Source organism: Chelon labrosus (assembly GCF_963514085.1).
Source record: "Chelon labrosus genome assembly, chromosome: 13".
NCBI classification, from domain to species: domain Eukaryota; kingdom Metazoa; phylum Chordata; class Actinopteri; order Mugiliformes; family Mugilidae; genus Chelon; species Chelon labrosus.
The window spans coordinates 15,681,915-15,705,781 of record NC_140346.1 but is presented as its reverse complement, the minus strand read 5'-3'; the positions used below and the strand labels follow the sequence as shown (position 1 = coordinate 15,705,781).

The 23,867-nt window shown below is 41.4% G+C and overlaps 1 protein-coding gene across 3 annotated transcripts in view; it reads left to right on the top strand.

The window, feature by feature from the left end:
* limk1a (LIM domain kinase 1a) overlaps positions 1 to 23,867 on the top strand; it is a 50,209-nt gene that overhangs the window by 22,827 nt on the left and 3,515 nt on the right. For 2 of the 3 annotated variants that reach the window (XM_084559326.1, XM_084559327.1), the window contains 13 exons: positions 1,767 to 1,905; positions 16,050 to 16,159; positions 18,602 to 18,817; positions 19,125 to 19,230; positions 19,476 to 19,687; positions 19,878 to 20,064; positions 20,334 to 20,420; positions 21,488 to 21,619; positions 21,748 to 21,807; positions 22,151 to 22,216; positions 22,592 to 22,760; positions 22,876 to 22,931; positions 23,696 to 23,853. In XM_084559326.1, the coding sequence (XP_084415452.1) occupies positions 1,767 to 1,905; positions 16,050 to 16,159; positions 18,602 to 18,817; positions 19,125 to 19,230; positions 19,476 to 19,687; positions 19,878 to 20,064; positions 20,334 to 20,420; positions 21,488 to 21,619; positions 21,748 to 21,807; positions 22,151 to 22,216; positions 22,592 to 22,760; positions 22,876 to 22,931; positions 23,696 to 23,853 (1,698 nt within the window). Of the gene's footprint in view, positions 1 to 1,766; positions 1,906 to 10,990; positions 11,111 to 16,049; positions 16,160 to 18,601; positions 18,818 to 19,124; positions 19,231 to 19,475; positions 19,688 to 19,877; positions 20,065 to 20,333; positions 20,421 to 21,487; positions 21,620 to 21,747; positions 21,808 to 22,150; positions 22,217 to 22,591; positions 22,761 to 22,875; positions 22,932 to 23,695; positions 23,854 to 23,867 lie in introns of those variants that run through there. The other variant, XM_084559328.1, reaches the window with a different exon arrangement.

The following is a 23,867-nucleotide window of genomic DNA, read 5'->3' as shown; positions in this document are numbered from 1 at the left end:
AAGCCTCTCTGTGTCATACGAGATGATCATCTTTTTTCCTCTGAAGCAGTTGTTATCGTTTTACAGTAGCAGGAAGTAACCTTTACTCACCTGTGTTTTATTTTGAATATCAAACCAGCATGTGATGTAAAGATATTCACGCTATATGTTGACTTGGAAGTGGAGGACGTTTGTTGTTTCTGCCACGCTGTTTGTCTCCAAACGATCTCCCTCTGTCTGTCTCCATCTCTTTGTTGTCTGCGCATCCGTCTGTCAGCGTCTGATGTCTTATCGGGCTGACGGTCCAGGTTGTGACTGAACTCTGGTGACAGGCCAGACAGAGATCTACTAATGAGTATGTCTTGTGGGCTCAGTATCAAACCGTCTCATAGATTAATCAAGCTCATTCGCTGGTAGTCAGAGTTGCATTTTGAAAAAGAGAAACACTTCAACTATAATATACTGATTTCTGTTTATGCAGCGACTGTGTGTAGTTAGTCTTATAGCCAAAAGGTGATAAAATTGTTTAGGAAACTGGAAAGCATCATGGATCATCATCAGAATTCAAAAGAAGTTGTTTTTTTTTTTTGCCGTTTTCACCAAATATGTCCCTATCTGTCCTCAAAAGTGGACACTAGGCTTACTAGGATCCATCATAGCCTCTATATAAAATACAGACATAGCCACTGGGTCTATAGATGTGTGTTCCCACTGTCTGTCTTTTTGAAAATAATTTCATATTAACTCGTTATTAATCTTCAAACAGAGGAAAGTTTAAGGTCTTATCTGGCTTCATTGACATCTCCTCCCTTTCATACAAACATGGTCACTTCGGGCCCAACGAAACAAGAAGACAGTGGCCAAATGCAAAAATCTGGGTCTAGCGCGCTAATAAATGTTAAAACCATGGCAAGATCCATCTTTAATATACAGTCTTTGTCTTCCACATAAAATGAAAGCTATTCACAAAATCACACTTTCAGGTTAGCCTCCACAAAGTCGGCACTAGTCTTCTCGAGGCTGATGCGACTTTGTTTTGTCTCTCCTGTTTTCCTTTTGCCGTCACTCAGTTCCTCTCGTGCTTAGTCATAGCTGTTTTTGTGTGATCTTGTTTGTCTGTGGGTTGGTGTGTTTGATAGATCCACAAAGGGACTTATCATCTCTGTGAAAACTATAATTTAACACTCTGCAGGTTGCGGTTTACAGAGAGCGGTACATTATAATGTTCTGTCAGCACAATAACGGCTTAATGTGGTGCGCGCCTCGTAAAGTTCCCTGAGGTCTAATCGGTTGATTGAGGAAAATTATAGTCATTTTCATCTTTAAATTAGTTAGAAAATCGTGATGATAGTTGATTATTAAGTCACACACAATTGATCAATAATTTCATAATTAATCCTTTAAATCGCCTTTTAACCAAAATGCAAAATGTTTTATGCTTCGGCTTTTCGAATATAAGCAGCTTGTTTTCCATTCCATAAACTGAGCTTCAGGTTTCTGACTTTGTGTTGTGTAATTTAATTACATCAGTTTGTCCCAACGGATCTTAAATGACAGCTTGCTTTAAATTGTTTATTTGTTGAAAAGAGCCGTGCAAATAAATGTCTTCCTTAGATTAAAATGAAAAATTAATTAAGTTACGGACTAATGGGATGGAGGTAATCATGTGCAAATCCCTTTCTCTCTTCAGGTCTAATTTATTCACGTTTAATTGGATAATGACATGATTTTATCTTTCAATAATCATTCATTTCTCATGTGTCTGTTTGTGTCCCCTCTCCTGTCAGGTGTTGTGAGTGCAGCGCCTCACTGTCACACTGGTATTATGAAAAGGACGGGCGGCTCTTCTGCAAGAAGGACTACTGGGCCAAATTTGGAGAGCTGTGCCACGGCTGCAATGACCCAATCACCACCGGCCTCATCATGGTAAGAGGATCTATCAGCTCATCGCTCATCAGCCCCCCTGGCTCTTTGTCCGCTGAAAAAACTCAAGTTACACCTCTGACACTCAAAGCAAACAAAAACATGCGCTCGCCCGAGTCCATACATTCACAGTTGCCGTGCGCCAATGTTCGTAGGTGCACATAGGATCTGTGCCAGACCTGTAACTGACCCTGATACCGTCGGCTGCTTTGTCAGGTTGTCTTACAGACCACCAGTGAAAGTCAGAGCTGTTGTTGCTGTGGCGATCGTGTGCACTGTAGATGTGGTCACGGCACCGGAAAGCAGAAAAACAATAGACTCTGCTCCTCCTGATGAGTGTCGCTGCATTATAGAAAACACAAGATACTGACATCAAAAGAGAGTTGTGTCTGTTTGTTGATTAGTGAAAGAATCACACACATTCAACGCTTGAAGGAACAGATTAATATTGTATGGCGGTGTAATAAAAGATGTTGTCTTTGTTTTGTTGTAGCATAAAATGCACGTTAGTCGGGCTGCATTTTGCATTTTATGCTGCAAGTGAACTCACCTCATCTGAGGTGGTTGGAGAGGAGCAGTCGAGGCTGTGTTTGTGCTGATTGGAGGGTTTACAGTTCTGTTTCTCACCCCGATGTGTTGTGAGTGTATTATTCTGACAAGGGAAGTCGCATACTCAAAATTCATGGTGTTAAAGGTAATAGTATTCTAGGTGACACAGAGGCTAACGATCTATCGAGCTAATGAGCAGGTAACCTCATGTTGGGAATGTGAAGGCCTAATGACAGGATGAGGCAATTAGGAATGTTAAGATTTCCATTCATTCATTCATTATCTGTAAGTGCTGATCCTTAGAGGGTCGTAAGGGGGCTGGAGCCTATCTCAGCTGTCACTGGGGCAGGGTACGCCCTGAATAGATCACCAGTCTATCACAGGGTTAACACAGAAAGACAACCATTCACAATCACATCCACACCTACATCCTGTTTCAATTAACCTAACATGCATGTCTTTGGACTGTGGGAGGAAGTCGGAGGAACCGGAAACATGTGAAATCCTCCCAGAGCAAGAAACTGAGACTCATTTTTGAAAGACAGGCCGGTAGGGGTGGTGTCTTGGCAGGGGGGTATTTTTTCTTGGCACATTTTGGGCCCCCTAGTACCAGCTAAATAATATTTAAATGCAACATCTTACTAAAGTTGCTAACCATGCTCAGCCTTTTATGGCCACGGTGGACCCATCCTCTGATGGCTACTTCCAGCACACAAAGATTAAATCTTCTCAAACTGGTTTCTTGAACATGATAATGAGCTCACCGTGCTCACATGACCTCCACATTTGCCAGATTTCAATCTAATACAGCATCTTTGTGATGTGGGGGAACGGTAGATTCACATCATGGATGCCGCAGTAACAACATGATGATATAACATCAACTTGGACCAAACTCTCTAAGGAATGTTTCCAGCACCTTGTTGAATCTATGTCACAAAGAATTAAGACAGTTCTGAAGACAAAATATCCAACCAGTAGTCTTTCATTGTAGTTAATATAATATAAGAGCAGCCGGAGCTTGCTGCTTTTTTAACAGTCAGTTTCTCTGTCACTATTCTCTAAGATTTTTGCATAAACGCATGGGTGTTGTTTTGGAAACCTGGTCTGTGGATAAAGTTTGGTACATAATCCCCTCTTCGTCATTGCTGGTACGTACGGTGTAAGGCAGTTTTGGAAAATCCTTATCGTGTTCACACGACACAGCGAGTTATCAGTCGTGGTAGCAGGTGATATGAAAATTATGTCAGCTGATTGTGGGAATATTTGAGGCCTGTCTTCTGTAAAAAAACTGCCACCTGTCTACTTTGCATGAAGATTATGCCACAGGGAAATTATCCACACCAAACACTAGTCATTTGAATTTTAGAATATGTTATTAGTGGAGGCCGTAAAATGTTGTAAAATGCTTTTTTAAAGTGGAATTTCTCTTGAATTGTGCCGTTCGCGTGTCCTGCTATGGATTTAAGTTTAGACACAGCATCATTACTGTGTCTAAACTGTTGTTTAGCTCCTTTTTAAATTGTGTTAATTAATGAATCAAAATGTGGTTGCTACGATATGCTTAATGGATAGGTGAGGTGATAAATCTCTAAAGCCACGAAAACCAGACTATTGACTAAATCAATAACTGGTGGTTGGTGGTCCTTCGATAGGAGAAGCTGGTTGAAGTGAAAAGCTGATTTCATTCTCTGCACATAAAGTATCAGGTCTGACATGTTTGCCTCCTGATCAGCACCAGGTAATGGACACGACGAGCAGAAATCATCCATGACTTGGTCATCCTCTGCATCTCTGAGTTTCTGTTTTCTATCATTTACACTGCCTCCAGACAGCTTGCCTTTTGCAGCACAATCTCAGTAATGAAACATGTAGGAGAGTCTAAAGTGAATTACAGATTGCTGCGTCTTTCTCCTTCTCTGGTTTATGGCTCTTCTTACGTTGCAAAGACCCTGATTGACTGTCTCTGCAGGTGCACTTTAGAAAATTTGAGATCGCTCAGCTTCAATTCCCGAGATGGCCACGGCAATTGTACTACTGTGTAGACATTCAAACCAAGGTCAGCTACCTACGAGTGTCTGCACCACACCCAGAGAGAAGGAGACGTCTCGGCAGTGCACCGTCACTTGTGCCAGATTATCAGAGAAGCACATTTCTATTTTTAAAATTCACTGATAGCACCGCTCCTAAAAGGCTGCCGTCACAGTCGGTGAAAACACTTTGAGCTCCGTGAGCCAGCGATGAGTCAGAATCGGCAGACAGAAGTATAGACCTGAGGGTCAGCCAATGAGAAACACTAAATCAGAAAGGGAGAGCTGTGTTTGCATTTCATGGGATTACATCACTCCTGATACAGCGGTGTCCATCACACAAACTGAGTCCAGCTCGAAATATTTAAAAAAAAATTTTAGTTGCACTTACACTTTTGTTTCATCCTGTTTATCTTCACATTTTCACTGTAGTAAGTTTTCATAGGATTGTAACACATTTTGAAGAGGAGGAGATGTGATTTGTTTCTGGTGTGGAAATGGAGCCGACATAAGATTTGTGAACATTATATTTACTGATGATTGCACTCACATCATCCGTTTCCTTACTCTGTGTATTTATACACTAGTCCTGGTTAAATCTGGGTGTCTAGGATACATGCCGCTCAGCCTCAATGTCTCGGTACATTTCCTTCAAAACGCTTGTCGGATTAACTTCCAGCGTATGAAATTCCTTCAACTCAAACCTTTTGAAATTTGAAATGGGATGTTTAGTGTGTAAGCTGAGTGGGGTTTTTTGTAGTCTTCCCAAACTGACAATCCAACAAGCTTTGGGCGGCTGTTGAAATGTGCGCTGCGGAAAATGTGAGCAGGTTGTTGAACCTCTCTCGGGCTCTCGCTATTAATTCCTCACACATTTATCGGTTTTACACTTTGCATGCTTCCAACGACAGACTTTGGAGAGTTATGCAAATTTATCCAGATTTCGGAAATTCATCACGGCAAAACACACTGAAGTCATTGCTGCATTCTTTCTTTCTTTGCCTAACGTGGGGTAAGTTTCCGTGAGGGACAGAAACACGTCAGAAGCAAAACTACGGCAGCAAAACAACAACAAAGATGAGTTAAGCCGGAATTGATGTGAGCGGCTCGGTTGAATTTTATTTAACGTCTGCGTAAGCTGTTAAATCTGAACGTCTAACCGGGATAATTTCTGTCAGGTTGAAGAAATGTTTTCAGTATGAGTGTAGCCATATACTGTGGCCATTTGGAGGTATGTACTATCCTCGGACTAGAATAAATTTAGAGCCTGTGGGATTATTTTTGATTTATAAAGGGTGTTGTCAGTTGACACAGATAAAAATACCTCTGCTCCCAACTATATAGACCTATAACCGATGAGAAGAAGGAAATGTGTGACCTCAGCAGCGCTCCTATTTACAGTCATCGTATCAAATTAGATGAATGTCATGGGCAAGGCGAAAGAAGGACGTGTCCAAAACATGAGCTCTCTAATTTGTTTGTTCCAGATCAGGCAAATTACACTTTTATCCTGTTCGGATGACGCATCGCACAAATTAGTTTAAGTAGTTTACATCTCTCTGGTTTCTTTGTGTCTACAATCCGATAAAAGCCAATTGAATTTCTTAGTTGTGTGTCTTTTACGTTGTTTGGTCAGTAACCACAGCTGCCCTGCGGATGGGGCCATTGTTCAGTTATCTCTTTCACTGTTATATTGTCTGTGTGTTTGCACAGTGCGAACATCCTGGCGCGTTGATGTTTAGGTGTAAACAGGTGTGTGTCTGCAGCTTCTGCGCCCTCCCGCGCCTTCAGCCTTGAGTAAACTAACCGAGCCAGAGGACGTCTCTCAGTTATTTACTGCCCAGCTTTAATCAGAGAGATTTATGCGCTGTACGCCGACTTAACTGATGTAATTGAATTTTCTCTCCCATCGTCCCTCTTTCCTTGTCTCCGTCCGTCACATGGACCGTTGACAGATGAATCTTGAGCAGTCACATGTCCGCATTAATTTTCGAGTCAGACAGCTTTTCTGCAAACATCTCAGGGCTGTGATTCACCTGATGGGAGACGGGCCAGACATCGACCTGGGTCTGTTAGATTGAGAGGAGATTCAGTTTTTTACGGTTTGTCACTCTTACTGGGTTATCTTTGATTTGTCATCAGCCTACGCTCCATACCAGGGAAATTATGCCGATTATGTTGATGAGGATGGAGTGTGATCTCTGCTTCTGGACTCATCTGTGACAGTATGTTTGATATATGCACAACTCAGGGCAGGTTGTGAGTGGTTGGCTGTTTAAAAAAATTATGAATAGTAAGACTACTGTTTGTTATTTATTGAAACGGGTTGTATGTTGTCATTCTGCAGAATTAATGTCAGTCACGTGTTCGATAAGAACCTAACCACAGTTACAGTTTCAAGACGTTTAGTGCTTTAGAAATAATCACAGAAACACTTTGGTAAGCATAGTTTGCACACATAAGGGCCGGTTTATGATCAAATTTAACAAATATTCAATAAAAGACGATAGCTGGAGTCTCTCTGTCGCCCTTTTCAAACTCGGCACAGCCACACCAGTGTGGCTTTAAGGTAGATCGCAGTTGTACTAAATGAATCAATAAGATGAAATTGAAATAAAAAGCATGTTGGAAAAAAAACAAAACAATTTAGCTCATTACAATCACCAACAAAGCTGCAAAGATGACTAAATGAATGATGAAGTTAATGACGTAACGTATTAAGAATCATGCATCATTATTATCTCCCGACCAGTTGATAAAGTTATTACTTAAAGTCATTGTGTTGTCGCCTGGTAAACAAACACGCGTGGAATTCAGAGAAGGCAGGACAGGAGGAAACTTAACTTAGCCCAATGGAAAATGTTGACATCCCCCCCCCCAAGGTCCAAACCTTAACTTCATTTATTTGAAAGGCTCTTTGGAGAAAAAGAAGTGAACTGAAAGTACAACTTACATCCTTTGTCCTTTGGTTATGAATAGTTTTCAGAGGGTTTTTGGCCATATAGGGACTTTTTTTGTTTCACTTTTCTCTTTGAGTTCCTCGTCTTAAAAGACGTATTGTTACAGTTGACGGTGAAATTCTAGACGTTTCTCTGAAACCGCAAGCGCTGGTGATTCTCTGGGATTTTTGGGGCGTAATAAGAATAAGAATAAGAATAAGAATAAGAAAAGCCTTTATTTGTCCCGCAATGGGGAAATTGCAGTTTGCAGCAGCATACAGTAAGGGTGTTCCCTTATTAAAATCCCAAAAACATGTCGTGAGTTTACATCATGTGCCGTGCCTCCCGCTGTTAATATCAGATTCACTGCCAACTACTGATGTATTAGCAAGTACGTGTTAGTGAGGTATTTTTATATTTTAGTGGTTTTGGGTTGCGTGTCGAGCTGTGGTTTTATCACCGGGTCATATTGAGAAACCGAGATATTTTTTGGTTTGGCTGCTGAACAGATGGAAAGTCCCAGACCTGCGGTGTACTCTATCAACTCCCACTGGTATGATGCAGCGTGTCTTACTGGGAATCTGTTAGTTGTTTCTGTGAATGCCTGATGATTGTTCGGTCTCTAAGTGAAGACAGACACTTGTAGTAAGTGTTGAGAAATTTGTGAAAATGTTGTTGTTCCATCCATTTTAACGCCTCAGAGATGCCAGAGGTCACACACGGAGGGGTGTCAAGCTATTTGGGGCCTCAGTGTTTTGCTCAAGGACACTTCAGCTAGAGTTTTCTATTTTTATCATTTTTGTCATAGATCACAACCTGGCTGGTGACCTTCAATATTGGGACACTTGTGCAGCATTTCCTCTTCCCTGTGTGGAAACAGTGACGAAAGAAGCATCCTCTGTGGGCTAAAATCCCCCCTGTGGCATCACTGTGTGCTGTTTAGTTTCACTTCTTACCTGAATGTCAACAGGTTTAACTAAACTTTTGCTTATTAAATACACTTGTAAATACAGGCAGGCTGTTATTCTACTATGCTCGTTCTTGAACGAGAACGTTACAGGTTCAGTTTTTCACTCCTGGTACCTACGGAAAGCTTTAAGCTTTATAGTCAGGCACACATTGTGCACGATTGACAATTCAGGGATAATGATGAACCTGTAAACCCAAAAGAGAAGTGGAGAAGAGTCACACAGTCCACAAACTAATTCTGCAGTACTGACTGCATTAGCATTCAGGTCTTACAAGGCTACAGAAACAAAACCACAGAGCGTAATGATTTGATTTGAAACGTTTCAAGCTGAAGGTTGTGTTGAATCACACTTTATTGCCAAGTACATGTTGTATTCAAGGAATTTGTCTTGGTGTTTGGTGGATAACAATAATGCAAACATAGTAAGAGAAAGTAATAGGGAAATGAAGGCAAGTACTGCAAGTCAAGAAACATAAATAAAACTTTTACTTTAAGATAAACAATATTTAAAATCTGTAATGATTATGTAGAGATCTGTACAGAGATGTTCAGGTCCTGGAGAGATGGCAGCCATTCACCTTCTCAGCAGAAGCAGTGACACGCCGCAGTCTGCCTTTGTCCTTGACAGTGTAGCAGATGGTGATGGAGGAGGTGAGGGTGGACTCAGGGATGGAGGGGCAGAAGTGCACTATCACTTTCTTTGCTAGGCTGCAGTACTTCTCGTGCTAAAGCAAGTACGTCCTGCACGGTGCCTTTAGAGCAGGGGCCTTCAACGTTTTCCAGGCCTAGGCCCCCCAAACTGATGGAGAGATGGAGCAGGGACCCCCTACTTGTGTATATGTGTATATAAAGACATTTAAATTAGTGGGAAAAAAAAGTCTAATCAACCAAAACTTTCGCGACCCCCCTGCAGTACCTCCGCGGACCCCCTGTTGAAGATCTCTGCTTTAGAGAACAGATGTTCAGCTTCATATTGTTTCTCAAATTAAAATCGGTGGCGATAGTAAACAACCCGTCACCTAAAGAGAGACTAAAAGGCAAAGAAATGTATTTTCAGACTTACTATTTTTGCCAACCAGTTATAAAACGTGAGAAAATACATTGTAGGAAAATATTACAAGGTACCATGTGTATTCTAAGCTGGTGATTTATTGGTTCTGAGAAAAAGGCCCAGTTGTATCTTATTATCGTTAGCGTGAAGCGAGAAAACCTACTCTGCTATATTTAGCACATAATAGAAAACCAGAAGTGCAGGAAATTACCGAACAACAGATGACCGATAAGGTCTGAAATGATGTTCATGAGACAGGAATCTTTCTGGAAGTGTAAGATGATAGCACAAATAAATGGTACTTTTGCTTTAAAATAATCAACGTATAGACTTTGTAGTGGCATATTTAGCTGGTTAAACATCTGTCTTAATTGTGTGTCATGTGTTCATTGACTTTTCCCCTGGATGTTGCCTTCAGTGTCTGTGTTTTCCACTTTCTAATGCAGCTTCTGAAACACAGTAACTTAATCATATTTCGCCTACAAGCCGTCTTCCTCTGCAGTCTGTCTCCACCTCTATACCATAAGAACCAGCAGGCGGTGAAGAGGGTGCATTTGTCTGTCTATTATTATCTGCACACTCATATGGTCTTCCAACACTGGCTGTAAGCGAGGGCAGGGATCGACTCTTACCGCCATGCAGGGCACGAAACCCTATTTATGATTATTTTATATTATTTATTATAAGCCTAAGACACTCAAACAAGGAGTTAAATGGCCAAACAAGTCATTCTGGTCACATAGTAATATAAAAAATGAGAAATATGAGTGAAAACAAATGGCATGATTACAGTCAATGGACAAACTTAAATAATTTTTAATGTTTTAGCTCCTAAAAATAAAAAATTTGCTAATTTTAACTCAGATATTTTGCACTTAGGTGGCTTGACTGGACAAAACACGCATGTGGTGGCAATTTTTATTATTTCCCAAATTAACAAAATAATAGACGTTGAAAATAATCATTAGTTTCAGTTCTAATCATTTTATTTTATTGTGATCCGAGGAAGAGAACATCGAGCACGTAATGCAAGCGTAACTCACCGCAACAATGAAGCATTTGTGTGTTTGAGACTATCGTTAAATACCTTTATTAGACCTAACCTAACTAAGCACAACAGAATAAATAAAAGATGTCATCACAGGATAAAGCACACTGTTGGTTCTGCTCGTGACTGTCACTCTGTTGGTTTCGCTGGTTTCGAAACGCGATTGCAGGAATTGGGGTAACATAGGAGAAGTGCAGGGGGGGGTGAGGAATTTACTGAAGACACCCATGGAGGGGGGTGTGTGTTCGAAAGCCACCGGCTGGCTGGCAGCTTTGCAAGAGTGGGCGGGGCCACACAGGAAACGATGAGGTCATAGCAAAAGTCAGAGAGAAGAGGAAGGCAGGGTGGGAGGAGGGGGGGAGGAGTGACACTGATTCAGAGATGAGCTCAGCTGCAAAGGCGTGGGCCGCTCTCTCACTCTCTCTCTCTCTCTGTCTCCACTCCCCTCCCTCCCTGTCTCTGCCGGGTTTAGCCAGTGTTTTGTTGTGACAGCGGGGGAATCGCCTGCCTCAGTAGAATGAACTAGAACAGTGAGGAGAGACGCCGGCTCTCGCTGACATGGTGGGAGACTTGTTTTTCTGGAGCTTCTGCTGTCTCAGGCTGTGGAAAAGGGATAAGAAGGTGAGGCTGTTCACTGCTGTTCACTGCTGCTGCTGCTGCTCTGGGTGTCTAACGTGTGATATACACTATTCATGAGCCGGCGAGGAGTCAGGGAGGCAGGTCTCAAGGCTCAGATGGTTTGCCGGCTGCTTCTGCAGACTCTCTTTTGCATCTTATTCCAAAGCTAAAGCATGATACTGTATTTTATGTATCATTTTAAACCGGGTCACTGTATTGATGTATAATTACAGAGCTGCTCCTCTTTTTCTGTACGGTGCCCCAGATCTTTTTTTTTTTTTCTTTTTTTCATGTCATGAAAAACTGATGAGCCATGACATGCCTGCTATTTTTAGAGGGCATTCTTCCTCCAACAAAAGTCAGATTCAGAATTGGAGTGCGTTCAGAGAGGCCACGCTATAAACGTTTCCTCATTTTAGCTAAGGATGGATGTGAGACTTGCAGAGAGGGGGGAATACATTGACAGCATTTCTAAAGAGGCAGAGGCCTGTGTATGTTGTGTTACTGTACTGTTTGTGGCAGAAGGGGGTTTCCATTCACAGAGCATCAATGTAGCCCACTGTCCTATGCCTCAGCCTTTCAGTCTAATTGTGTTTCTCTAAATGATGTCTACTGTAGCTTGAAAGTCTAGGCGTTTTTGGCAAGCAGGGTCACTCACTTCAACTTTTAACCTTATTTCTGATGCCTTGATTGCACCTTTGTGCAACATCTTGATCAATCATTGTGTCTTAAAGCTTTAGGAATTCCCTTTGACACATTTTTGGTATTTGACCCAGTTGTAGCCTTGTCTCTGTGGGGAGTATCAGGTACCAAATGCACGTGTTGTTTGAATTATTTCTTCAAAACGTCCCCATGAGGTCATTTCTTTTTTTTTTTTTTTTAAACACGTGCTGATTCTGTGAGCTCAGTCGCATATGGACTGTATTTTAGAGTTTAGCAAACGAGGGAGGCTTCAGAGGAAAGTTCATTACATCAGTCAAGAGATTACGCAGAGCCAGATCCCCCATCATTTAGTGAGGCCATTCAGAAGCACCTTCTGCACTGTTGATATGAGGTCATTGTGCCACATTTAGTCGGACCCGAGATAAGTCAGAGGGTCGAGCTGGTGTTTATAGACATAGAAGTGAAGGGCACACATAGATGGTGTGGATGAGTCACTGAAAAGTTAATGCTATATACAGTACAAGTAAATTAGCTAGCTAATTCCCATTTTTTCCCACCAACTACTTGGAATTATCTGTTCTTTCACTGCTAATAGCCTGCACATACACACACCGATCGTATTCTCTTTTGCTGAATATAACATGCAAGGAAAATATGAAATGATGTGAGTAAATTTGGAAAATGTCATGAGGAAAATGTGAAACACTTTGAAATGTTACGGAGGCAAAAAAGGAAATAAATTATTCAGTTTGAAGCATGACAAAAAACTGAACAGTTTTCACAATATTTTTAATTATTTAAATTATTTAAAGTTTTTAGCTCAAGCTTTACCCAAGCTAATTAATACGTCCAAGGTGTTATTACCCAGATCTCAGTTCAGGAAAAGTCAACATGGCCACGTTGTCAAGAAACTCTAACTTACTACCCACAAGTTATTTAGCTGTTTAGTGTTACTGAGAGCATTAGACTGCCATAAATTACCCAAAATGACTTATAGGGGTCCGTTCACATTCCACAGCCAGTAAGGTCACACTAATAAATCATTAAAAACAAATAAAGCCTAAGAGCCATGTTATATCAAGACAAGTGTCTGTTGCCGACCATTGCCTGTTGGAGGTATTGAGGCGATGTTTCAGTCCAGTTTCTACAAAATTTTCACCATCACAAGCAGCAGACTGCAGCTAGTCAGTGTTGTCAGCTTCCATATAAAACTAAGAACATCTCAAATCTATCCTCAGAAACTAAAGAATAAAACATTAGAGTTTGTCTTTTAAAACTTTTTAATAAACTTTAACAAATAGTTTTTATGTAGAGATTAACACTTGCTAAATATTTACACCCACTTACTGCCAGGTGTTGTGTAGCTAAGCTAAGTCTTTAATCTGACCTAAAAGTTGATTCATGATTTTCCGCTTTAATTTAAATGTGTTTTAACAAGTATTATTAGCATAATGCTGGCATTAGCGTTAGCTAGGTTAGCACGATCAGATAATCCTTGCTCATGAGAATGTTCTTTTCTTCTTGTATATACACATATAAATAAAAGACACAGCAATAATGATAGTTATAAATAGTAATACTGTATTTATGGCTTGCTTTTAATTGTCTAAAACTTATTACAGTTTCATGGTTCAATCTATTTTTGTGAATCAGAAGATTGAAGCTAGCTAGTTGCTATGAAAGACTTGACACACAAATAACTTAATGCAGGCATCTGTAATTAGACAGTTATTTTATTGAACTGCTCTCTGTTTGTTCAAACAGCAGAAAAATAAATGTCGTACTGGTTTTAACAAGCAAAAAAGCTAGAGAAATATTGGACTAAGATGTTTGTTTTTGTAAATATAAGGTTAAAAAAAGTAAAGAGAACTTGTTTACGAAAATGTAAACCTTTGTATTAGTTATGCACCAAACAAGGCACACGTTAGACTGATCAAGTCAAGATGAATATGTGACAGAGAGAAGCCACAAATTGACCCGGATACTCTTGAACCCCGTGGACCCGGTCTCCTTAGGGAGACATGTGCACACAGTTTGATTTGTTGCCACTAGAAGAAACCACAAGGCTACATCACCAGCTAACACAAGGTCACACACTCGCAACGTGATGATGAGCTGAGAAACAAACGCTACACACAGCCGCTACATCAGGATGAGCAGCGGAACCAGTGGCGTGTAAATACATGTTTATTTAAAGCTGTTGGTCACATGGTTGAATTGCATGAAGTGATGCGCCAGTTCCTTTACTCCAGTTTGTCTTTATATCCACACTTTGGAGAGGAAGCATGTCCTAAATGTGAGGGCAGCAGCTGCCGCCTGTCAGATGTGGTTTTAAAGAGGGTGTGCGAATGTGTGTGGGGCCTGCATGGCAAGCAGCAAATGGCCGCCACAGTGTCAGGTCGTGTAGAGCCACACACCCTTTTTCATCTCTGTCCAGCTGTCCTCTCTTCCTGTCTTTGCCATTTGTAGGGCTGCACTTGAGCACACACAAAGAGAGAACATTTACAGCTTTCCAGAAACAAATCACATCCTTAATAACCACAATAAAATGGTTGTATTTAACTTTAAAATCACAAAATAATCTTACTACTTAAGTCCTTAAATTCAGTATACTAATCTGTTGTGTTTATATTCACTGTGTTACACTGTAGTTGTTTATGGCTCCTTTTTATGAGGACAAAAACAAATTAAGATGGTCAATAAGGCCAACAGCTGCCTCATTTCCTTGTCCATTACAAAGCCATTACACTTCTGCTTTCTTCTCTGCTATGTTCAGTCTGCAAGTTGCCTATTCTGTCCTCCGCTGGCAGCGGAGCCAATCTTTGCCGTTTTTCACTTCAAAAGCAGCAAGAGAAGGATTTAAAACATACAAATAAGTCATGCTGTTATAGTATCAGGGCCAAGTGGTGGCATATTTAGCTGGAAGGAGTTAAATTACAGAGAAAGCAGTTAATTAATATGCTTTTGCAGCGTCGTTCTGGGTGCAGCCCGAGGCCCCTCGACATGTGTTTATCTGTTTGTGTGCGCTCGTGGTTTGACTGCTGCTCTCCCAGGATCCAGGAGGGTGGGGCAGCAGACATATGGTTATAGACAGCCATTTTATTGATTCTTTGATCTTCACATTTTCTCCCCTTTTATCAGAGTTTTCCCTTTTTGTTGTGGTTTCCCTGCACATACAGAAATAGAGAAGAGTCTTAGTTGTGCTTTTACAATTGATGCTGATTCAGGTTTGCAGCCTTGAGTTCATATTTTAGTTGGCAGTGATGCTGGTTTGATACGAACAAGTCAGAATTTTTGTCTGAATCTGAATCAGAAACTAATGAGTGCTAGTATTTGATCATTTGCTCTGGAGATCATTTTGTTCACCTGTTTATCAATTCTTTGGCCTGTGAAATATCAGAGAATACAGAACAATTTGCATCTGATTGAGTTTTCTTTGTCCAGCATGCCTCCATACAATGCCCCTCCTTAGTCTTTGCTATGCCGCATTAGCATTGCAGATCATTGCAGTTGAGGCGTGCTGTCAAGGGGCCCACTCCTTCCAAAAAATTCTGCCACTCAGAGCAAAAAATGAAACCACGAGCCTCTGGGGAGCAAACAGCTCCGGTGGGCTCGACCTTAGGTGCTTAACATCTTTGCTCATGTTTAATCATGGTTCTCATTAAGTGTGCGAGTCGTTTGCATCGATGGTCACGAAATTACCTGAAGGAGTTAAAAGGGGTCGATAGTAATACGTGCAGGTGACGGCCACTTAATCCATTGTTTTAATCGATTGAGTCACAACAAGCAAGGACGAGCTGCTTTAATGAGGAACATTGAAAGCTGGAGTATTGAGGCTTGATCTATTTTAGCATTTTACCTGCCTTTAGTTGTGAGCTGGAGCCTCCAGGGGAGCATCATCACGGTCCTGCTCGTGTGAATTATCTGTCTTTTTTTCTTTTTTTTCTTTTGGCCATAACTTAATTCTCCCTCATGTCTGCAAAACAGCCCAAAGCTCTGGAGGCGATCTGGCTGCAGCAAACTCAATCTCTGAGCTTGTAACTTGGCATTAGCCTCAGCGACCAGACCTCGCCCTACTTCCCTGACCACTTATAAAAGCCTTGCGTTGCTTGTTGCTCCACTCACATCAAAAAACCTCAATTCATTCCCTCAAGTGAAGCCTTTCTGATCAGAGAACAACCTGTTTATCATTCCCGTACATCGGTGTTATTGTTTACATGTACATATTTAGTGATGAATGTATTTTTAAGTACGTTTTTTTTTTTTTTTTCTCTTAAAGGTTGCAGGGGAACAGAAGTATCACCCAGAATGCTTCACCTGTCTGAACTGCAGGGCGTTCATCGGTGATGGAGACACATACGCGCTGGTGGAGAGATCCAAACTCTACTGGTGAGCATTCAAGACTATATAAATACAAAATGCACACGTAAAATGCACAGTTGTGAATTTAGACTGAGACAGCCTCATATATGCCTCGGTTAGTTTTTTTGGTAATTCCATCTTCTGCCACAAGCTAATCCACTTGAAACCCTTTTGAAAAGATAAGCACATAATTGTATGATGAGCCCAATCTGCAGATGATTAACACAGTCCTAAATTTATTCAGCTTCTTTTTGGTTTCAAAGGACTTTTATTCAACATTATGAAAACGGTGTTGACAGCTGGTAGGATATTTGTTGGAAATGCGCACAACCACACAGATATTTGGCTTTATAGGTTTAAAAGTTGGTTCTTTTCACATTTTTTCCTTTTAATTATCCCTCAACATGAATGAACCACAGCAATGTGTTTCCCACTGGGCTCTGAACTCAGAGTAGACCTTTCGTAATAACAAATGAACAGTAGTTACAGTTTGTTGTTTGCATGCTGTTCTTTCTGTGTCTTTGCTTCATGCTGTGGTTGTCCTTGACTTGGCGTAGCTGCCGGGTTGTGTTAGTGTGACTGTCATAAACCACAGCCTCTGAAAACAGAAGTTTGAATGTGAAACACACAGACACACAGTACACAGAGTGCTGTGCAAATATTTTCGGCCCTTCAGGATCTTATCTACCAGGCACTATCATCATAGAGACGTCTGATTTAATTGTGCAGCATGACTATGACCCCAACCATTCAGACGATGTCCGTAAAAAACTAGATTCAACAGGAAGAACAATTAGTTCTGCAACATTTCTGAGTCAACATCACTGAGTCAGTCTGGATTACCTTGGAAGATGCTGTTTTGTTAGATCATCAGGGATTCACATGTTTCCAGGCTGTGTTGATTCAGACGACACGCGAAAGAAAGTCAACAGTTACTTCGACTGATCATTAGTGTTGCTTTCGTCAACGAAAACTATGACTAAATATTGTCGTCAACGAACCTTTATCACGTGACTAAAACGAGACGAGACGTAACGTAAATGCTGGTCATGCGACGATGACTATAATTAAATGTATAATGCAATATTGTTGACGAATAAAAACGAGACTAAATGTGGTTTACAAAATAAAAACTATGCTAAAATGTCTCTCCATTTTCGTTGACCAAAACGAGACGAGACGAAATGTTACAACGTCATTTTGTCTTGTTTAGTCGCGTTATTATTATTATTTTGTAGTTTTTCTGTTTCCTGTGTCCAGAGAGCCCGTTTCTCTCGCAGGCGACGTCACTTCCTCAAGCTCCACTCGCGGCATTATTTAGAAGATGCTCTGCTCCAGTGAGTCTGCGACTCTGCGTGAGTACTGAGTAGCGAGAGAACTGTGAGTAGGCTACTGAGTAGCGTGACAGAGAAAGGGAACGATGGCGGGCCAGCCGGGGGTCTTTGGTAGAAGAAGAAGAGAAGACATTTGGAAAAACTTTAAATACACCGAAGTGGAAAATAAAACCGAATGTCTTGTGGTGAAAGATAGGGAGAAGTGCGGCAAATAGTCAATAAATAGTAAAATAAATATGTTGTAAATTCAAATCAGCGTCTTCCGTGTCTGGAATGGATGTATTCTTGAGTCTATAAGGTAACAATAATATAATAAGAACCTTGTTTGAAATAGGTTTGGCTAAAAGAAAATTTTGGTTTTGTCTATACTACAAGGTAGGCTACTTATACTGTATTGACTGGGTTAAATAGAATTGCATTACTAAAAAGAGACTAAAATACAATTTTCATTGACTAAAACTAGACTAAATGTCATCAGTTTTCGTTGACTAAGACTAGACGAAAATGTCATCAGTTTTCGTCGACTAAAACTAGACGAAAATAGTCATGGATAATTCTGACTAAAATAAGACTAAAATGCTCAGACTTTTAGTTGACTGAAACTTGACTAGACTAAAAAGAGTATGAACATGACTAAAACTAATAAAAACTAAAATGACAGCTTGACACAAAGACTAGACTAAAACTAAAATTAAAACAGGCCGCCAAAAACAACACTACTGATCATCTCACAAACATTAACTGTAAACAAGACAGCTTTTCTTCAAATTACGTTCTAGACCTGCTGTGGTAGTTTTGAATCACCTCTCAGTTATTTCCTGAGTCATTGTTGAATTCCCAGCATTTGTTTTGGTGAAAAGTTGTTTTGTTTTCAAGCCAAACTTATGTAACAGATTTTGACTTATAAAAGGTCATGCTGACCCTCAACTCAGAACAATGGCTGCACAGTGTGGTCTTCACTGAGCTGAAGCAACATCTCGTCAACAACATGTGATGCCGTACAAACCGTTGTGAGGAGAACTTTCTTATGATCGCATGGAGACCTCACGAGGATTCCCATTTTCTGCTCTTTAACGGCTGTTTTTGTCTCCTCCTTCCCTCGTCCTCTCCTCTTTTTCTTCTTGTCCTTCTCCAGCGGTCACTGTTACTACCAGACCATCGTGACCCCGGTGTCGCTGCCGGACTCGCCATGCTCACGCATCCCTCACACCGTCACTCTGGTGTCCATCCCGGCCTCCGCGGAGGGCAACAACGGACGCAGAGGCCGAGGTTTCTCTGTGGCCATCGACCAGCCGCTCAGCCCGACCAACGGCTACAGTCCCGAACATGGACACACTGTCAGAGTCTCCCAGTGAGTCTGTGTGTTTGCGTGTTTTATGGATGTTATTGAGGAAAGGCAGAGCAAAAGAAGTGCTGTGAACTTAGGAGAGGTTAACGTAGTGAAGGACAAAGTATAAAGAAGGAGTATTATGAATGGAGGACAGGGTGATAGATGAGATTCATTTAAAATGTATAATAGAGTGGAAGGAACAGGAAATGAGCCGAAATGTAAGTCACTGTTACTCAAATGAGATGTGGGCTTATCTGATCTCAGGTCAAAAGGGAAATGTGGGTGTCTGGAAATAATATTTTTCTGCGTATTGTTCTTCTTTATTCAGAGTGGATGCGGACTGCATCAGCCCCGATGTGAAAAACTCCATTCATGTTGGAGACAGGATCCTGGAAATCAATGGGACGCCCATTCATAACGTTCCTCTGGATGAGGTACTCACCATAATATTTAGCTCTTTGTTAATATAAGATTAAGTTGTATTGAATTGAATATTGTATTGAATTGTTGTTGTTAATGAGTGCATTTATCTTCCTGCTACTGTAGAAAAACACTTGTTAGGTTTATAAAGCATTTCCACTCATTCCTTAGAGGATTATTGTTTTTTTTAGCTGTAAGAAAGATTTGTGCCGTTCTAATTTTGGTCTGACCTGTCCGTCTGAACTCCTCTCCTCTCCAGATCGACCTGCTGATCCAGGAGACGAGCCGGCTGCTGCAGCTCACCATCGAGCACGACCCTCACAGTCAGGGGCAGGAGGGGGGCTCCTCAGAGGCTGAAGAGCAGGTGGACGGCCCCCTGTCCACCCCTCTGTCAGAGGGCCCTAGCCCCATCCTGCCCATCACCCAACCCCCAAACCCCGACGTCAGCCATCTAAGATCCCGCATCATCACGTAAGAAATAACAGATTTAGTCCTTTAGTGTCCTCTTTTACAGTTTTCCACCAAAATTAAATGTGCAATGTGTTCATTTACATGTCCTCCAAGCATACAGTATACTGTTTCTGCTTTCAGTATAAATAGTTTCTGTAATTATCACCATCTCTGTAAACCATAACCACATATTCTGCTACTTCTCTCTCAGGCGGAGTTACAGCATTGATAAGTCGCCGGGCTCCAGCAACGCAGCGTCTCCAATCTCCCAGCGGAAGGACATAAATCGATCAGAGTCACTCCGTGTCGTCTCAAATCGGACTCACCGCATCTTCCGGCCCTCAGACCTCATCCACGGAGAGGTGCTGGGGAAGGGATGCTTTGGACAGGCCATCAAGGTAGGTCTTAAGGCGCAGAAACTGTCGGCTTGTGCGACAAACAACTGCAGCATGCAATGAAGTCATACCTAAAGTGTCCAGGAGATGGCAGCAGGGAGCTATATAAGAGTTAATGGAAATGAAGACGAATCTCTGTGGTTTTAACACTTCATTGACTTTTAAAGTTCCTACGGTGACATATAGACGGTGCATGGTTAATTTACATCAGAGAAATCCCCCAACTTGTTGCTCAACTCTATGTTTATATCTATATTTTTTGGTTGTTACAGGTGACTCACAAGGAGACAGGGGAGGTGATGGTGATGAAGGAGTTGATTCGCTTTGATGACGAGACACAGAAAACATTCCTCAAAGAGGTGAGTGGTCAGCTTTCTTCTCAGGAGCGTCAGATCACAGACTGATCAGCAGCCTATGATCTGTCGGTAATGAATTCAAAGATCAGACATAGAGCGGCCCAAAAGTTAGTGAAGTAAGTTCGTTGCAGCTTCTGACAGATTTCCTGGACGAGCTGTGCAGGTTGTGGTTAAAATTAGCAGCTTCTCTGTGAGAAAGTGGGACATGAGTGAATATAAAAGAAAGACGAAAAAAAATCACCTCAGTAAAAACGGGGTGCGGTTTTCAAAAAATGATGGAGGAGAGCTTATTTTACCTCCCACATAAAGCTTCTGCTCTGTCTTTCCATTAATTTGTAAAGAAACCAGAACATGACTCGTACACATACAGTAAGTTTGGTTATGAATTACTCTATACGCTCTTGTTTGATATCATGCACTCCCTCATCCAGTTAAAAGACTTCTAAATAAGATATTTAAAGAGCCGTTGTTTACATTTATGTTTATTTTTTATTAGGTCGTGGCAGTGCACAGCCATTTCTTTGTAACTGGTGTAGAAAAGAGAAAAGATCTGTCTTTAAAACAAACCTCAACCACAATTAAGCAAAATTCAATTACTCCCGCTGGCTGTTTGTCTGTAGGTGGCCCAAGTCTCACATTACTGTGAGCGTCATGTAATCGTGTTTGGGGCTCCCCAGCCTCTTTTTGATTAGAAAAAATAAGGCAGCTAACATTTCACACAATTACATCATGAGATTTGAGGGGAAATATTTCTGGTCTATGCATAGTAGTGAGCCTCCTTCTCATTTACACCCCAGCATTAAGGGAAGGAAATGATTTATGAGGTGTCAGTGTAGGAGCATTCAGTTAACCCTTGCAGCATTAAGTTTCTATGCTGCCTTTAAAGTTAAGAATAAATAGTATAAATAAGTCAACTTGAATGTGACGCATTTCGGTTTTTAACACCTAGCAGTCTAGCGTCACAGTTTTATCAGAAAGGTGGCCATGGTTGAAAAAAATAACAGATCTAATTTTAAACCGTTACAATTATTTATTCCACTGAAGAGGTGTAAAACTGTTTGTGTCATTAGGTGAAGGTCATGCGCTGCCTGGATCACCCCAACGTGCTCAAGTTCATTGGAGTCCTCTACAAGGACAAGAGACTCAACTTCATCGCAGAGTACATAAAGGGAGGCACCTTGAGGGAAATCATCAAGAAAATGGTAAGAAAGGCATGAGTGTGTTAACTGTCTCTTTTCTCTAATGTTTTCTAGTGTTGTTGTTGCCTCAGGTGGACTCGTTGCAAATAAAATAAAATAAAATGACATTTATTTGTGATTTTTGCTTCCAGGACAGTAACTATCCCTGGAACCAGCGGGTCAGTTTCGCCAAGGACATAGCTGCTGGGATGGTGAGTTCAAAGACAGAAATAAGTGTGTCATTTTAAGTTACTTCAGTTAATAGAAGATGGTGCAATTCTTTGTGCTACCTTCACGGCTGTCTCCCTCTAGTGGACATGGGAGTGTGTGACAAAACTTGTGCTTAGATGCGGCCGCACTTTTCAATCCAAAAGTCTGTGTAAATTGCAACATAAGGTCCTGAGGGATTAGAACAATGTTTTCCCCAGACAGGAGTACAGTGATGAATGTCGTTCGTGACTGAATGACTGCATTTCCAGCACCAGCTACTTGAGATGAACGGATGTGCACTATCTAAAAGCTTCTTTTCTATTTGTCTCTCCGTCTCTCATTCAGACTTATCTTCATTCCATGAACATAATCCACCGGGACCTCAACTCACACAACTGTCTCGTCAGAGACGTAAGAACTTCCTATATGCTCGTACATGTGTTTTTGTGGACATACCATAGCACCTAAAGCATGTTTTCTTTAAGGATTAAACACAGAGCACCTGTCATTTGTGCAACCACTCCAGATACAAAAACAAAGGGTAGCTTTGTCAGCAGTAGCTGTAAGAGGCTAAGCCTTATGAAAACATCCTCCACACGAGTAACTAGTAGCTGTGGAAACTTGCAGAGATATTTGTGTCCCATGAAAACAAAATGCAAATTATTCACACATGCTCTCTAAAGGAGATTAGAGCTGGCTCAACACAGATATTACCTTGAGGGCTTCATCTCTTCTAGTAATAGGGAGCACATCATAATAATATTTTATGACACATTTCATTTCAAGGACAACACAGTGGTGGTGGCAGACTTCGGGCTGGCTCGGCTCATGGTGGACGACAAGCACGAGGAGAAGCTGTCGCAGGGAAAGTTGCCCGGCCTGAAGAAGCCTGACCGCAGGAAGAGGTACACCGTGGTGGGCAACCCCTACTGGATGGCTCCTGAGATGATCCATGGTACGGTGCTTGCTTTCTTACGCTGTTTCTATTTCTTGTAAATATTCATTACTTACTATTTTACTGAACTCATGCCATAAATAAACAACTAAATCTGTGTTTTTTTGCTTCCCAGGGAAGAGCTATGATGAGAGAGTAGACATCTTTTCCTTCGGCATCATGCTCTGCGAGGTAAGAGCCCTTCAACACTCGGATATCTAGAGGGGATTTGTTGCTTATTACTTCAGTAAGGCTTGTCTGATGTCCCAGATTCTTTCACTGGTTTCATTTTGGATGAATGTGTCAAAATTAGATTCTGTTTTTATATGTACTTAGTATGCTTTACTCTCTCTTAAATCATCTAAATCCTCTTAAAACCCTCTGGAGTCTAAGGTGTTCTGCGGTTTTATTACTCACATACTTTGGCCAAACTCCACTTTTTCTTCTTGGACTCCATTGTACTAGGGTCTGATTTCTTTCTGTCTTGCAAATTGCAAAATGGTGTCAGTTTGTCAACCTTTCAAGTTTTTCTCGTAATAGATAAAATATCCATTTCGCTTTATGAGGGAACATTCTCGCTCCTCCAAAATTCCTCACGTCTCACAGGGGAAATTTACTTTCCGACTGAAACTGTGGCCCCAAAATGTCGTAGGCTTTGGGCCTGGCCACACACCATCCACGTAATTTGGGCTCAACAGTTTAGTTCAGTCACTCAAAAGCCCCAGAGTACAAGTTCTCCAGATGGACTCCATTATCCAGAGTCTATTGCAGGGATTAGAGAGAGCAGAAAAGCAGAGTTGTCTTCATGTGGCTCGGGACGGGCAAACGAACGATAGTTGTGGTCTTTTGAAGCTTCAGTTGGAAGGGTTTACTGGTTTTTAGCACGGGGGCTGACGGGGGCCTCTGATACTCCCTTCTTACTCTCTCTCTCTCTCTCATTTTCTTGCTCTCTCCAGATCATAGGCAGGGTGAATGCAGACCCAGACTACCTCCCCAGGGCGACGGACTTTGGACTGAACATCTCTGGTTTCCTGGAGCACTACTGTCCCCCTAATTGTCCTCCCGCCTTCTTCCCCATGGCTGCTCTGTGCTGTGACCTCGATGCAGACAAACGGTCAGACATCTAAC